Source organism: Oreochromis niloticus, linkage group LG3 (genome assembly GCF_001858045.2).
Source record: "Oreochromis niloticus isolate F11D_XX linkage group LG3, O_niloticus_UMD_NMBU, whole genome shotgun sequence".
Classification (NCBI taxonomy): Eukaryota; Metazoa; Chordata; class Actinopteri; order Cichliformes; family Cichlidae; genus Oreochromis; species Oreochromis niloticus.
The window spans coordinates 66,460,849-66,476,935 of record NC_031967.2 but is presented as its reverse complement, the minus strand read 5'-3'; the positions used below and the strand labels follow the sequence as shown (position 1 = coordinate 66,476,935).

Sequence of the window (16,087 nt, the reverse complement as noted above, 5' to 3'; positions counted from 1 at the left end):
CTTCCTTCTCTCACCCCAACCAATCACAGCAGATGGCCCCGCCCCTCCCTGAGCCTGGTTCTGCCGGAGGTTTCTTCCTGTTAAAAGGGAGTTTTTCCTTCCCACTGTCGCCAAAGTGCTTGCTCATAGGGGGTCATATGATTGTTGGGTTTTTCTCTGTATTTATTATTGTGCTATCTACTGTACAATATAAAGCGCCTTGAGGCGACTTTTGTTGTGATTTGGCGCTATATAAATAAAATTGAATTGAATTGAATTGAAGAGTGTATGGCGTGTAGTTTAATAAAGTGATCGATGTGTTCACTAGCTGATTTCAATAAACCGGTAACTTATCAAATCTATATTTTATAGGAAGTACATTACTGATAGAAGTGGTAAAAAACACAGTAACCAATAAAAATTTAAATTTCCTGTTATTAAAAAAAAATACTGCTGTGAGCTCGGTTTTCTAACACCAGGTGTGAACATCTACAGTCTTTAAGCTCTGGTAAAGATTTAAAAATAAAAGCATTAAATAACATAACATTAAACACTAAACTAGTTTGATGGTGTTGACTGCAGCAGCTCAATGTTAATCAGCGGATGGTGATGGAAGCAGATGAGCGTTTTTCATCATGGTTGTTGGTGATGTGTTGGTCGAAACGAAACGGCTCTTAGAGCCGACTCTTTGAAGTGAACGACGCGAGCGTCTTTTTTTTTCTTTCTCTCACCCTCTCTCTCGCACTTTTTTTCCGCTTCACTCCGCACACAAGCCTTGTGCTTTGCACTGGGAAGAGGGGGGAGGGGTGGTAGTTAGACTCGCAGTAACACAGTAACAGAGCAGGAGGGAGAGAGAGAGAAAGAGAGCCAGGGACAACAACGTCACATTAGAAAGGTATAGTGATCATCCACAACTATTTTCAGTTGCGGATGATAAAGGATTCAGAAAGTTTATTCATGCAGGCCCATATGACAGAGAATGTGCATCTTTTCTTTCTGTTTTCATATTTTAATTTATATTTGTGTTGTGGTTTGCAGCAAATTACGATAATCATCAAAGTAACATATTTTATTCTTAAAAAGCAATACAGTGGTTGTGAAGAGTACATTCTTTCTCAAGATGCCACCAAAAAAGACAAACCCGAAGCAAGTGGCGACTGAAACGACCGATCTTGGTGAGGCCTCGGCTGAAAATGACGGCACTAAAGCTAGCACTCCGGCTAGTTCTGTACACGAAGAGTATACACAAGGCAATAAACTAGTGCTGTCTGCGATTGCGTCTTTGGACGCCAAGATAACTCAAATGAAAGTGGACATTTGTGATACTCTGCGCGGGGAAATTGCAACGCTGAGGGCTGAAAATGATGAGGCCATTTCAGCTTTGAGAACTGTGATGGAAAACCACAACGTCCAGCTAAAGGATATATCAGAAGCGGCTACAAGCACGTCAAACTCCGTGGTGAAATTAGAAGAAAAAGTTAAACAACTTTCTAGTAAAGTGGAACAACTGACTGAAAAATGTATTGATCTGGAAGGGCATTCAAAGAGGAATAATATAAGGATAGCCGGGGTACCTGAAGGCAGAGAGAATGGTCAGCATGTCAGTGATTTTGTGGCAAAGCTGCTACGAGATCTATTGGACCTGGATGAAATTCCGCTGCTGGACCGAGCACACAGAGCCCTGCGAGTGACTCCAGAAGATGACGCCCCGCCACGACACTTGATTGCGAGGATACATTACTACCACACCATGGAAGAAATACTACGAAAGGTTTCTATCAGAAAGAATATGAAGCTTGGTGACATTCGCGTTCAGATTTTCCGCGATCTACCTCAGGCAGTGGTAAAACGACGTGCAGCGTTTACTCCAGTAAGGAATCTGCTTCGAGACCAACCTGGAGTTAAATATGGACTTCTATACCCTGCCAAACTCAGGGTGACATACAACAGTACAGAGTTGGTGTTTACGGATCCCAATGAAGCCTGCCGCTACGCACAAGAAAAATTTGTATCTTAAAAGGGACGACATAAGTAGACAAACTAAAGCTCAGCCTCTGGCCCAGTGACACTTATTTACTTTGATGGAAAGAGACTAAAACTTGTTATGGAGCTACGATGGATAGAGGAAGTTTTGAGATAAAGTATTTTGGTAAGCTTAGTTTTTGTTACCGCATCCCGTCAGATTTTTTGTTTTTATTTTTATTTTCAGTTGGGACTGTATGGGCGGGGATGCATTGCTTCCGAGTTTGTTTTGTTTTGTTATGGGTACACATGGGAGGGTGGTGGGCGGTGAGGGTTGGGGCCCACATCTTGACTGCATAAGTATGGAGAGTACCAGAATTAAGCCACCTTAATTTATTCAAATGCAAGACAATGGAAATGGAAATGAAAAGAATGTGGATCTGACCTTTTGTACATGGAATGTTAAAGGTGTAAATGAATCTGTTAAGAGAGGCAAAGTGTTATCACACTTGAAATCTCTTAAAGCGGATATTATCTTTTTACAAGAAACTCATCTGAAAAATGCTGCTCACAATAAACTTAGGTGTAGATGGATTAATCAGGTGTATTACTCAACATTTTCTGCTAAAACTAGAGGGGTAGCTATATTAATTAAGAAAGGTACTCCATTCAGGCATATCTCCACTATAGCTGATAAGAATGGTAGATATGTATTAGTGACCGGGGAGCTGCACGCTATTCCGATTATTCTACTGAACATTTATGGACCTAACCTTTTATAGAAAGGTTTTCAGTTTAATTCTGGATATACCGAATGGTAATTTAATAATTGGTGGCAATTTTAACTTAGTGTTAGACCCATACTTAGATAAATCCCTCTCTAAAAAAACCACAGTGTGTAAAGGTAGCAACTTTATTAAAACATATATGAACAATATGAATATTTGTGATGTGTGGAGAACTTTAAATCCATCAGGTAGAGAGTATTCTTTCCACTCTTCTGCACACAACGTTTATTCAAGGATTGACTATTTTTTAGGTAGATGGAAAAATGCTCTCCCTTTTTCGCAGCGTAACCTATCACAATATTATTATCTCTGATCATTGCCCTGTCACCTGCTCCTTCGCACTTAACAACTTCACTAAAGCATATAGGAATTGGAGATTTAACCCACAACTACTGAGCGATTTAAAATTTCAACAGTATATAAGTTCTCAGATCTCTTTATTTTTCGATAGAAACGATAATGCCGAAACCTCACCTGATATATTATGGGAAACGTTTAAAGCCTATATTAGGGGGTGCATAATATCATATCAGGCCTCACGGTATAAAAATAATAAATTAGAACAGTTAAAATTAGAAAAAATGATCCACGAGAGATGCAGGGAGACGACACAGACAAACCAGCGACAAACAGAACACACACTATTAGTGATGGCCCGCTTGAAGCTGACGCTCCGGAGCGTGTGTCGAAAAAACACAACACACTGGTTCAGAAGCACTGCGTCATCAATTATCTCCTTTAAGATGGAGAAAGCTACCGGCTCAAACTGCTGAAAAACAGTCAAACTTTAGAAGCAGGAACTTGGCCAGCCAATGTCAGCAAATATGGTCCCCTTAGGGCTGAGATTTTATCAGTGAAATAATTTAGGGAGTTAGTGACATCTGGGTTAATCACAGAGTTAAAGATTTTTAAAAAAGACTCAAGGCTTGTGACTGTTATTTGTAATTATACCAGAAAGGAAGGCAGACTTGGCAACTTTACCAGTATTTTGATATTTTGATATTCCATTTTCTCTCAGCGTGACAGCATTCACACCTGAAAGCGCAGGTAGTTTCGTTCAACCAGGGTTGACGTAAGAGTTTGGTGCTCTTATGCGAGAATAGAGGAGCATGTTGAGTTAAACAGATTAGTGAGCTCATCAACTAAAAGATCCTCATTACCGTTAGCATCATAAAGGATAGAGCTGGTAAAAGCAGTGGAGAAATGAGTCGTCTGGGAATTAATCGTGCGCAGTTGGGGCAGCGGACCCTCACTGCTCAGCTCCATATTACACACTGAAACATTGAACATGACCAGAAAATGATCTGAAATTCAAGAATCCTTGATATCCGTAATGGAAATATCCAACCCAAGAGACAGTACCAGAACAAGCATGTCCTTTTACGTGGGTTGGTTCTCTAACCCATTGAGTGAGATTGAAAGTGTCAATAAAGGTAAGGAAGTCCTTGACTAGTGGTCCAGTCTCACAGCAAACATGGATGTTGAAATCACCAACAATTAAAATACAGTCACCTCGTAAGAAAAGGCTCCCTAGTAAGTCAACAAATTTCACGTTAAAATCCTTATTGAATTTCGGAGGCCGGTACACCACAGCACAAAGAATTGAGGGGACAGAGTTCAGCTTCAATAGCTGCACCAGAGTAGAGACAGAAACAGGAGCGAGGCTACAGCTCTCTAACAACATCACAAACAAACTCTAGTACTTTAGCTCAGCTGGAGGATAAAAAAAACATGGATACAGCTAAACTTCTGACAGCAGGTGTGAATGTGCCCCCCTGTCCTATCCTGCGAAATTGCAACAAAAAATAGTTCTCTGAAATAAACTTCTTTGGTTTATATTTGGAGCATTGCAGCCTCAGAAATAAGTAAAATACTGTGACTATATTAGGAACAACATATGCTGTGATAATAATAATTACAGCAATAATAATAATTTTATTTATAACAAACTTTTGAGGCATCAGTGATGATCTGATGTATCCATGTTATTACTTAAAATCAAACATCTCCCTCTAGTGGCCATATATAAACATGCGTGAGGATGGTGTTAATGTAAAATGTGAATCATGGTGTTCCAGTCAGTCATCAGTGTGTCTCTGCACAGCTGTAATTAAAATGTGTTCAGAGGGCCTCAGTGTCTGAATGGTTCCAGTTCAGCTCCATAACAGCAGCGTCCCTGGTTTGATTCCTGTGTTTCAGCTCATATCTGCCTCTCTCACTGAGGGGGACGTCCACTACATGGACATGGATTTGTTCATCAACCAAACTACGGATCACTGAGAGCAGAGGACATTTGAGTTTGTTATGTGTGTGAATATATGACTGTCTAAAAGCATGTTGGATACATATTCTGTTATTACAGCTGTCTGTGTAAAACACTGATAGTTTATTTAAAGCACAGGTTTTTATGTATGGTGGTTTGTACATCTATCAGGTCTCAGTTATATGTATGTTTTTGGTTAAAAAAAAAACAACTGACAGGCAGACTTCCCTTTACATGAAAAGAAAGGTGAGTGTTCTACCACTGTGGGGGACTCAACATGTCTTGTACCAATATGAAACGCTGGTGCTCAGAGGAAGAGGGCGGGCTTTACTTGGTGTCAGTGAGAGAAATGAAAAGAAGCTGAAATGAGTGAGAAGGACGATGAAGGAAACATCTGTGCTGTGTCTGCTCTGTAAGTAGAATCTCTGTGTTTGTTTGAATTCTTGTACTTTGACTGTCTGCTCTCCTGATAACTGATGATGGAGGAGAAGACATGAAAAACAAATCAGGCTGAATTCAAGTTCAAAACACCACGAGGACCAACTGCAGGTCTGAACTGACTCTTTATCTTTGCTCAGGAGTCGAGGAAACACAGCAGGCAGTGAAAAGCTCAAATCATTCATTCATTATATCAACACAGCTGGTCATTTTACATATCCATAATAAGAATGATTGTTCTAAATGGTGAATTAAAATAATTTAACTGATCTTCAGTGAGTGGCATTTCTGCTAATGCTAACAAAAAATGTCAGAGGAGAATTACCAGCCTGCTTGGAACTGAATGGAAGGCAACAGTAACTCAAATAATCACCCATTACAACTGAAGTATGTAAGTAAGATCATCAATGACTGCACAGCATATCAAACCTTGAAGTAGTTATAGCTTTACAGCAGCAGAAGAGGACACCGGGCACCAATGCTGTCAGTTTAGAACAAGAAACTGAGACCACCAATTCACATTCTCACCCAAACTAGACAAATTAGGAAAACACTGTCTGGTCTGATGAGTCTCAGTTTTTGCAGATGTTGGTCAACATTAAAGCATGGATCCATCCTTCCTTGTATCAGTGATTCAGGCTGCTTATGTATATCGGGAATCAGTTCTTGGCTTATTTTACTTACATTAGTAGGAACTCAACCTTGTTTAAATTGAAAGTATAGCTCCTCACCATTTCTATCCCTTTGATTGCTTTTAGCAGGATCATGCTAAAATAAAAACTAAAAAAAAATCTCAATGTTGCTTCTTGAACATGACTATGAGCTCATTGTATTGTCTGTGAAAGTTCTCAGTCATCCAGGTCATCGTAGACTAAGGAGCTTGGAAAGAAAAGCGTCTGGACTTCTTGAGTTGCTTGAAGACGTTTCACCTCTCATCCGAGAGGTGAAACTCCAAAGTGTGGAGGCCTATCTCCCCTCACCACACTCCCTGCCGGTAACTGATGCCCTCAGGGGTTGGTGCATTGGTGGTTCTTGGTGTCCGGGGCTGGGCGCTCAGGTATGCACCAGCTCACTCCCGGTGGCTACTTGGCGGGGCCTGGTGCCTGTCGCTCGGTCAGGCCTCTTCCGGGGCAAAGGGGGCCCTCAGGCCTCCAGCCTCGGGGCCTGCAGCTCGGTTCACTCTGGCACAGCTGGCTGCCGGCAGAGCCGGCGGGCACGCCGGTGCAGCCCCCTCTGGCTTCTGCTCTGTGGCTACTGGGTGACCCCTCGTCTGGGGATCTCCTCAGCCCTTCCCAGGAGGGTGGCACGGATGCCCCTCCGGTGGTACTCCTTGGGCTCTCGCACTCTGGGGCCTCTGGATGTCTGGAGCCTGGATCTCTTCCATGCCTGCTTCATGCCCTGGGGGACGGGGCTATGGGCCTCCACACCCTCTAGCAGACCGTTACATGGGGAAACCTTTTGTATACAAGCGCGCTGATCCACACAGGTGTACACACGGGTGTTCACTGTTTGTAGACATAAACTACACCTTTCTTAGCTGCTACTTCAAAGCACATTGTGCGCTGTCTGTCCTGCGTGCTGCACAACAACTTTCAATATTTAGTATTTACTGCTGTTCACACTTAGCTAGATTAACGTGATGGTGTTGTGTTTAGTATGTTGCTTTGTTTTTTGGGGTTTTTTTTGCTTGTTTTCTCTTCTTTTTCTCTCAACAGGTGATTTTTTTCTCTTTGTCTTTGTAAGTGCCCTTTCTCACTGTCCCTTTTTCCTTCTGTTTTTCTTTTCCTTCCTCTCTTTCTTTCTCCCTTTCCTATCCCCCAGTCATGTCTGTCCCATCTGTAACAACTGAAAATAAAGTAAATAATAACAACAAAGTTTGATCAAATGGACCAATACGGCAATGCCATGATGATCCATTTGGCAAAATAAATCCATTTGGTATCCTTTTTGGTCTTCAGACAACAATTCTGACGGCTAAAGAACCAAATGGGACAGACAAAAAAAAAAAAAAGAAAAGAAAAAAAAAGAAAGAAGGAAAAGCTTCTGGACTTCTTGAGTTGCTTGAAGACGTTTCACCTCTCATCCGAGAGGTGAAACTGAAGAAGCTTCTCGGATGAGAGGTGAAACATCTTCAAGCAACTCAAGAAGTCCAGACGCTTTTCTTTCCAAGCTCTTTAGCTCATTGTATTCAAATAATATCCCTTGAAAGGGATACATACATTTTTATGTTTGTCAGCTGTTTGTGTGGAGTTGTTCTTTATGTTCACCTCAAATCAACCTGAGTGTCATTTCTCTTTAGTTCTGATCTCACTGCTGAGCTGCACAACAAACCAAGGTCAGTAACCTTCTTCTGTCACAGTTTAAACCTGATAAATGCTCACTGATATGACCTGATTGGGTTCATGTAGTCATGATGTGTCAGGACCTGAGATGTGATGCAGAGGCAGTTTTTACAGAAGGCTATCACTTTACTGAGCTGAGAAAAACCACATGAGGCAAAACAAAAATCTATACCTAAGAACAAATGAAAAGAAATGAAACAGAGGGACTGGGGGACAAAGACCAAGAAACAAAATTAAAAAAATTCACTCTGATGAAGGATCAAACAAACGGAGACAATATACACACAGAAGGGTGATTAGTGGAAGTGGAAACACAGCAAAAGGAAATCATGAATACGAGACAAGAAAAGTTAGACTCAACACAAGACGAGACAAAAGACTAAAAAAGTAAATCAAAAAAACTTAACTAATACTGAGACTGAGACTTGACACAGGGATAGTAAAAAAACATGGAGATAAAACAGAGAGTACAAAAGCCCAAAATTTAGAAATTATAAATGCAAAACATGGGGTTCTCAGAATGGATTCAGATATAAAACTCATCATAAAATAATTCTGCAAAGTAACATTTTAACATTTGTAAAAGTTTAGACAAAATCAAACATATCATCATTTGGTCATTGTAACCCTCACAGCTCGTCTGACTGTGAGTCCCAGCAGCTCTCAGTTTTTTAAAGGAGACTTTGTGTCTCTGAGCTGTGAGGAGGACGACAGCTCTGCTGGATGGACTCTGAGGAGAAACACAAGCAAACAACAACAACTCAGTGTGGAGATGTGTGGGGAGAAACAGCTGGTTTTTCATGTAATATCACATTCATGATGCTTCATGACAGTGGAGTTTACTGGTGTGAGTCCAGAGAGGGTCCCATCAGTAACATGGTTAACCTGACAGTCACTGGTAAGCTGAGTGTGTGGAGTTAGTGTTGATGAAGCTGTGTGTAAATGGATGAAATGCTGTAGTTTGTCTCTGTGTTGAGGTGGATCAGTGATCCTGCAGAGTCCTGTCCTCCCTGTGATGGAGGGAGATGACGTCACTCTGCTCTGTAAAACAAAGACCACTCCCTCCAACCTCCCAGCTGCTTTCTATAAAGATGGCTCCCTCATCAGGAAGCAGCCTACAGGTCACATGACCATCCAGCATGTTTCCAGGTCTGATGAAGGCCTCTACAAGTGTGACATCAGCGGTCATGGAGAGTCTCCATCCAGCTGGATCACTGTCACAGGTGACACACTCACCTGTCTGTGTTTCTGCAGCTTTCAACATTCACAATGTGACGACAACTTAATGACTGTGTTTGCTTTATTTTAGACAAACACACCACCACACCTCCACCTACATCCACACCTCCACCTGCATCCTCCTCTCCCAGTTCCACCTCCATCATTCTTCCTCCATCACTCTCTCCTCTTGTTCTCTCTTTGTTGTCATGCGTTGGATCAGTCTTTGTTGTGGTTCTACTGGTGTTACTGGTTTTGCTGGTGAGACGATGTGTCCACAGGAAACCTGAAGGTGAGACTCAGACTTTCTGATCTTTCTATATCATATAGTTTGTTTGATGATTTTCCACATGTGATTTCATTTTGCTGAATAATCTATGCATTTATTATGGCTAAATATATTAATGTGCTTTAATGTCTAACAATAGGTAAATATTACAAATACAAAAACTTTTCAAAAGAGTTTTCTTCACCTACCATTCAATTTTGACTCTTTATCGTCAATTATAACAATTGCTCTGATTTTTTCAGTAGAGCAAGAGAAAAATTAGGAAAGGCAATGTCACAGAGGATATCACGTACAGCAACATATCAAATGGTGAAAAACAGCCATGTTTTTATGTTTTATGTGTTTTTATGAAACATGGGGTGGAGTTTGTACACGGTCTGATTTGTGTCCACTTTAATAAGAAAATTCATGTCATCTAAAATCAGAAAAACACCCAGAACCTTGAGAAACATAGACACTCCTCTCAGAGATCATAGCAACCCAACTAAGTAGCCACATAATTCTCTAGTAATTTTCAGTAACTCAATGAGACTGTGCAAAACAACACTGGAGGCTAACACTAAGGCAGAATGTACCAAGGCAGTGCACTGCCCTTGCTGCTGTTCTGCGTAGGGTTCAATACCTTAAGTCAGCTCATCACTGAGGCTGGACATGGATAAAAATGCAAGAGTAGAGAAACAATCTTAGAAGGTATGTTATTGGACATACACAATAGCTACACATAACTAGGTAACCCACAGCCCAATGGGAACCCCTGATAATGATGCAAGAAGGTCAGGCACAGTCAAATACCTCCAGAAAGGATGCAAAAATGTAACGCAATGCATGTGGAGGTCTCCACATGGAAGTCCACTACAGCATTTAGGACGCAAGTTGTAAACTTGTGTCCTTGAGACTATGCAGCACATAATCACAGAATACAACATGCAACCTGGGACCGCATTTACTGAACGGCACAATCAAGTGGCTGGGATAGTGTACAAGAACATCTGTGGTCCTGTACACTAAGGTCCTGAGGGACTTTTGTAAACAAGTTGTTAGTAGGAATAATTTATTATCACTATGAAATGGAGAAAGACATAAACTGATCAGACTTAACCTAGTGAACCTAAGTCAATAAATTATTTTGACTTCTTTCTGCATATAAAAACCACAGAAGCAACTTCCTGTTGTTGACACCAGTTAACTGCAGTCCGAGGGTGATGAGACCTCTCACCTGTTTTGGCTAAGTAGTGTTTATATTGTGAGAACAAGTTTGCTTTGTGCTCTGTGGTGAAGTGTCTTTGTCTGGGTTTTCACAAAAACACCCACCAGTTCTATTTGCTCAAATGTTTTTCAGCAGAGGTGGAAAAAAGTGGAGAAAAGAACAGTGAAAATCTGCTGCTCTTCATAAAGTTCATAAAAGTTTTCATTTAATCTCTGCATAAACCAAAATAAAAATGTGCCGTCACAGCTGTAGTGTAATAAAACAATACTGTTACCACTGTGCATGCAATTATTTCTGTTTTTCATTGTGCAGAAAGTGATTCAACTGCAGTTTACTCAGCAGTGAGAACAGAAGTCATCACATCAAAGAGGACCAGAGGTACAGCTGCTCTTTTTCATTAACTTCGGACACAGCCAACTGAGCTGCTCACCCTGTTTTAGTCTTAATCCTAAAGTAAACTAATCATGAATTGAGATCAGGATGTCACACTTCTAATCTTTCTCAGAAAGAAACTTTCTCTGAAACATTAAACTATTCCTTTAAAGTTTATGAGCAAAAGGATGTAAGACAGATTATGTTGTGGAAACAGAACTGCAAGCTGTCAGTTCTCTATTCAAATGTAGGTAAATATAAAATAAAATAAAATACTGCTTGTGTGTGGAACCATTTTGCTTTTGCTTACTTCCTCTTCTAATGGTGGATGTTAAACTTTACTGTGTACCACAGAAAGCAGAAGACATCAACTTTATATGTAGAGATTGTGCATTTGTTATGTCCAGTGGTGTGGTCATTACTCAAAGAACGTAATATATTTACAATACTAATTACTTAAAATTCATGCAGTTGGTACTTGAAAACTTCACAGTGAGAGTAATTAGTTTCGGTATTCGTTACATTACTTTAGGGATTTTCCACAACATGACCATGAAATGTACTGTAATATAATAACCACTTAACTTACAAAAAAAGAGTTACATCCAGGTTCTTATTCTGGGTTCTTGACCAGCTTTCTGTTAGCATGCTGTCTTTGCAGATGCTTGCAAAGAGACAATGTTGCAAACTTTAAACACCCACGTATCCTTTCACTGCTCACCCAGTGAACACAGCAGTGAGAGAGAGACTGACAGACAGCAAGTGGGAGAGAGAGAGGGAGAGAGAGTGAAGCTGGAAGCAGATATTTGGATTTTTAATGTAATTTAATGCAGTTGGTCATCAAACAGATCTGTGGTTTCAGGTTTGAGTTTTGATAATTTTATCTATGTTTTATGTGAGCAGTATGGAAGCTCTGTGATTTGTATCTGAACTGGTTCCCAGTAAAGTCTGAACTGGGGCTGTGTGTGATGCAGAGAGGTGAAGATTGGAGGTCTTGATTGAACTACAAAGCTTGTAATCATGTTTCCTGTTGTTTGAACTGTGTGTGTTTGTGTTCAGACTTTAAACCAGAGCCAGACGCCATCTACTCTTTACTGAAGTAGTCCACCAGTCCAACCACTGACGTCCAGCTGCTAGTCTCTAACTGGTCCCCCAGCACGAAAGACCAGAGGACATCCACATCCTGAAAGAATTTGTCCATGTTTTGTCTTTTTCAACCAAATTAGACAAACTATTAAAAAATCACATATTACTAGGTGAAGTTTTAAGAGTGTATTTTCCTGCCAGATCAACAAAGGTTGTATAAACATGTTAGAATATGTATGGTTGCAGTAACTTCAATGCCATTGATATTTTATTTGTGCTTATCAACTATTAACAACAACAACAGTATTAATAAACATCTGTTCGCAGTTTACTGTCATGTGGTTCTGTGGGTTTCACCAAGGTGTCAGTTTCCTTGTGGCTAACTGATACACATCTCTTTTCAGTGCAGGAAACAAACACTAAACTGAAATTGCAGATGTAACAACAGCAGATTTTATTTCTTTTTCTTTTATTTAAATTTTAGTTCATGTTAAGTGTGAGATTTCTCAGGTAAGTTAAACATTTGCTTTATCAAAAAATTTTGAGCCGTAGAGGAAAGTAAACTTGGTGCTGTCAGCTGACCTTTTGAACTACTTGTACAGAGCATTTTAGTCATTGTTTTTCTTCTAGAAAGCAATCTAGAAAAACATTTACACACATCTTATGGACGCACACTCTCAAAGGAACCACACAAACTGTCCCTAAAGATAACTTCTGCTGATTCACACTGCTTCCATTAACACCATTTTACATCCCAACAGAACATTACTCGCAAAATGACCGCAGCCTCTAGTGGCGATTATCATCTGATTATTACTTTGGAGTTGCTTTCTTTATCAGCTAAAGTATTGGCACCACTGAAGGACGCAGATGTAACTCCCAGTACATGACCTGGTATTGTGACTTGGTGACCCAGTGTTTTGAGTTTTGTATTATTATTGAACTTTGGTTTTGTCATTATTTATCATTTCTGGTCTTTTGGTTTCAATGTTAGAGTTCTCAGTCTTCTGGTTTCTGTTTCTGTGTTCCATGGTTGCTGTTTCCCCTGTCATCTGTATCTCCTAGTCAAGTCCACGTCTCTGTGTCATGTTTCCTGTTTCTAGTTTAGTTTCTAGCATTCCCCAGTTTATTTTCTCTATTGACTTATCCCAGCAATAAAGCTGAGTTTTTGAGTTAATTTTCTGCCTTCTAGAGTCTGCACTTGGGTCATTTTCTTGCCTCCCTGCACACAGTCCATGACAGGTACTGTGACGAGAGATGGAGATTTGATGTCTTGATATAACTGCAGAGCTTATAATCATGTTCCCTGTATTTATTAAACGTTTTTCAACATTTTAACAAGATTAAATTATAAACATTTTTTTTTGTTATGTATTGCTGTCAGTTACACTGAGGTCGAGATGGGAAATTTGGTTGTGGTTCACTGTCTAACCGTCTCTCTTCAGTCTAGGAAACAAACACTAAACTGCAGCTGCACTCTAACAACAGCAGTAAATGGTAAATGGTCTGTATTTGTATAGCGCTTTACTAGTCCCTAAGGACCCCAAAGCGCTTTACACATTCAGTCATCCACCCATTCACGCACACATTCACACACTGGTGATGGCAAGCTACGTTGTAGCCACAGCTGTGGCATTATTTAGTATTTATGAACTGCACAGAATGGTTTCAGTAAAGGATATGTGTGCTGTCGGAAACACTTTGTCCTTGGACACTCAGAAACCAAAACACAGCAGCTGACATTGTGAAAACCATTCCTTTGTTTACTCAGTGATTAATAAAGCTTAAATGTTAAAAATGTCCAGATGTTTAAACATGGATCTTTAGTTATTATAATGTCAGAATTTCTAAATGAATGTTTATCTTTTTTTTTCTTTTTTGTGTCTGTGTCTAAACTACAACCTCATGAACATTTGAGTCACTCTGATCAGATCTCATGAACCTTCACCTGAATGACTCACATTTCAAGTTCACCATCTAGTGGTAATTCTGGGTATTATGACAGAACAGTTTAACCGCTTGAAATCTATCAGTTGACCATTAAACCAATTTGGGTGAGCCATTTTGCATTTCAGCCACATGCTAACTAAGGCTATGTCCACACGTACACGGGTATTTTTGAAAACGGAGATTTTCCGTTTTCGTTTTAAAAAATAATCCCGTCCACACGTAAAGGCAGAAATGAAGGAAAACGCTGCTAGGAACATGCCAAAGCAGCAGGTGGCGCTATATTCCTAACCGTGTAGAAATGTTGGCCAATCAGAAGTCTAGAAGCCTCGGTGGGAAATAGTAAACAAAGCTGGGGCATAGAAGCAGAACCGAGTCGTATGTGTGGAGGGACAGTAACTGTGTGTGTATATGTAAGCATTTAAACACTGCAGAGAGGACAATTAACAGTAACAGTATTGTAGAAATTCATTTCATCGAAACAACAACGTGGCGCACACTGTGACGTCAAAAAAGGCGCACACCTTTGACGCTGCGTTTTCTCCGTTTTTCTCGTCCACACGTAAATGCAATAACGGAGTTTTAGAAAATATCCACCCTGGCCGGAGTTTTTAGAAATCTCCGTTTTCACTGACCGAAAACGCCGTTTACGTGTGGACGAAAGGTGCAAACGCATAGAAAAATCTGCGTTTTCAAAAATACCCGGGTACGTGTGGACATAGCCTAAGACTATCCAAAACTGAGTAGAAACTCATGTCAATTCCTTTGCAAGTTTTTGCATTGAGGTATGATACATAATTGAAAATCGCATATAAAGTGATAAATGAGAACCAAAAACCAGTTTACTGATGATCTGAGGCCTGAAACAGGATTTTGTTTTATCCAGGTAACTTCAGGATTAATCCTGGATTCATGGTATGAGTAAGTCACTTTTTCTGGAAGATCCTTCAGACCTTTGTGTGCAGATATTAGCAAGGTCTAAAGGTCTGTGTGGCAGGGGCTGGGTCTGTGACCCAGTATTTTCAGTTTATGTTTTGAGTTCTTATGTTAATAATATGACAATATTATGATGATATTATTTGTTTGTCTTGAGTTTATTATAGTTTATGTTTCTCCTTGGTCTTCTCTGTTAGTCTCATGTATTTTTGGCCTGTGTGTTTCATGTTGTCAAGTCTGTGATATTATGTCTACTCCTCTCCATATTTATTGTTTTATTTTGAAGGCCTGGTGTTTCTCTGTGTGTAGTTTTATTCTTCCCTGTGGCATCATGATTATTTGTGTCAGCTGTTTCCCCTGTGTTTTCACTCCCATTGATCACCTCCTGTGCGTATTTAGTCTGTGTGTTTCATTCAGTCTTTGTCAGGTCCTCTGTTCTACCCCAAGAATAACTTCTGCTGACTCACACTGCTTCCATAAATGCCATTTTACATCACAAAAGAGCATGTAAATGTGTGGTTAGTTCTTCAAAAATATATATATAAAAAAAACAACAAAAAAACCAAACAAGCATTTTTAGGCCTGTTAATGAAATTAATTCATTTCTGCTCTTTAATATCTAAAAAATTCAACTGACATGGTGTCCAATGTGTGCCAAATTTGGACATTTTTTACAACGTCTGGATATTCATGTATTGACAGTGCTGTAATTTTTCACTGTTTCACTGTAGAAACATAAATCTTTGCACAGATGATGTTTAGATGTTGGTTACTGAATTTCTGGAATGAAATATGAACTAAAGCATATTTTTAAAAGGGTTATATGCTAAAAAACTAAATTAAAAAAAAATTAGGCGAGGATAAAATCTTACTTTTTCTGTGTTTCAGTCTCAGTAACTTTGACACAGTAATATCTGCTGCGATATTTACACTTTATTTTGATACTAAGATTGTATACACAGAGTTTGTAATTGCAGAGAAATACTCTGGGGCTCATCAGGTTAATAAAAAAGATTCACTTGAACTCTGGAATAAATGTATTTTTTCTCTGACTTTATGTCAGAAGTGTTACAACCTGATCACATAATCATCATCATTGTGAACAAACATTTAAGTTAAATAAATCTTCATCCAGGGATAAACAGAATACAACCATTTTATTAGCAACAGCACATGCTTAGCAAGTTAATACAAACTGCAGAAACATTATTGATCAAATATCCGTTCTATATATTATTCAGATGATCAGTTTTCTTCATT

At 39.6% G+C, this 16,087-nt stretch overlaps 1 protein-coding gene across 1 annotated transcript; it reads left to right on the top strand.

Moving 5' to 3' along the window:
• The first annotated feature begins 1,042 nt into the window (after window positions 1–1,042).
• LOC109199607 (uncharacterized) lies at window positions 1,043–5,019 on the top strand. Its single transcript, XM_019354914.1, has 2 exons — window positions 1,043–2,128; window positions 4,929–5,019. The coding sequence occupies exon 1, from the start codon at window positions 1,100–1,102 to the stop codon at window positions 1,994–1,996; it is 897 nt and encodes a 298-aa protein (XP_019210459.1). The 5' UTR covers window positions 1,043–1,099; the 3' UTR covers window positions 1,997–2,128; window positions 4,929–5,019.
• The last annotated feature ends 11,068 nt before the right edge of the window (window positions 5,020–16,087 follow it).